This window comes from Poecilia formosa, unplaced genomic scaffold (assembly GCF_000485575.1).
Source record: "Poecilia formosa unplaced genomic scaffold, Poecilia_formosa-5.1.2 Scaffold797, whole genome shotgun sequence".
NCBI lineage: Eukaryota > Metazoa > Chordata > Actinopteri > Cyprinodontiformes > Poeciliidae > Poecilia > Poecilia formosa.
In genome coordinates, this window is record NW_006800736.1 from 64,506 (window position 1) to 65,882 (window position 1,377).

The following is a 1,377-nucleotide window of genomic DNA, read 5'->3' on the forward strand; positions in this document are numbered from 1 at the left end:
TGGAAGTCAAAGAAGAAAACACTGATTTTCATTTAGAACAAGCAGATGCTAGCAGCAGGCTCGACGAAGAAACTCATTCCCCCTCATTGTGGAAACAGGAAGAAGTTCATATGATGCAGCTTTTAAGTTGAATGTTATCGATCTGGGAGTACAGATCGACAGCCGCTGCATGTTGAGCTCTGCGTGAACGAATCTGTGGTTCGGCGCTGGAGACGGAGGGCTGCGTCACGAATAGCAGATTTATTAGGACGCAGCCCTCTGCTGCCCTCTGCTGCCTCCTTGTGGAAAACCAAGAGCGGCGGAGACACCAGTGGCTTGCGGCCCGGTGCGGCTTTAGATGAACGTTTCCAGTTTTTTTTTTTTTACTTTGTAGATGTGGTTTATAGGTGCGCTCTATGGTCTGGAAAATATGGTGTTATTCCTAATATCTCAGTGACTTATTGTGTAATTAAAATAAAGTTTGGCTTATATTTTATAAACAATGTTATTGAAATTGATGTTTTTTTGTTAAATTGTTTTATTCTCAGGTGTGTAAAAGAACATTTCAGTATTTTAGTTGACTCTGGAAAACTAGGACAAAAAGACATTTCTGCTGTTTTCAGCCAATCGGCACCAAGGAAAACAGTGTTTGGATTGGCTGCTCTGCAGACAGCAGCCAATCACGCGTCGGCTAGCGTTGCTACTTTAGCTTCTCTAGCTGCGTTTTCTTTCCAATATTTTAGATTTGCTCTTCGGAAAAATCAGAATTTTCCACAAATAATTTGTTGTTGCAAAGAACTAGGCAAGAATATTAAACCAGTGATTTATTTCAGGAAATATTAAACATCAGAAATGCTAATTTATTTTAAATTATTTATTTTAAATGATGTTTGTCACTTTTGCAGAACCCAGAACCAGGAGCTGGAATCCGCGAGGAACGGCTGCAAAGCTAAAGTGGAGGAAGTGCAGAAGAACATTTCTACTGCTGAGGTACCAGAACCAGAACCTCAGGCCGAAGCATTTGGCTGCATTGGGTCCAAACCGGGCCGGTCTCATTCCCTGTTTCTCTGCAGCGCCGCTGCCAGGACCTTCTGGACCAGCTGAGGGGCCGCCGAGACGGTGCGGCCGCTCCCATCGGACCGGTCCTGCAGGTTCTTATCGGGTCATCAGAACAATTCGGTTGCAGAGACTCGGCAGTTTGACTCCAATTGTTTTAAAAGCTTCAGATCAAAAAGTTCTGAAGGTTTTCTGCTTTTTTTAAGTGAAGCTTTTTGCCTCTGATAATTTTATGTTAATTTTCTGAATGTAGCGATGAAATGTTACGAAAGACGAGTTTCAGTCTGGAGTTCAGCAGCCAGAGGGAGACGATCCACAGAGAGGCTCCGTCTGCTTTGGGAC

At 43.4% G+C, this 1,377-nt stretch overlaps 1 protein-coding gene across 2 annotated transcripts in view; it reads left to right on the forward strand.

Moving 5' to 3' along the window:
* Positions 1-1,377, forward strand: part of ttc3 (tetratricopeptide repeat domain 3) — a 42,018-nt gene that overhangs the window by 36,342 nt on the left and 4,299 nt on the right. For both annotated transcript variants that reach the window (XM_016666788.1, XM_007543312.2), the window contains exons 40-41: positions 885-969; positions 1,053-1,130. In XM_016666788.1, the coding sequence (XP_016522274.1) occupies positions 885-969; positions 1,053-1,130 (163 nt within the window). The remainder of the gene's footprint in view (positions 1-884; positions 970-1,052; positions 1,131-1,377) is intronic.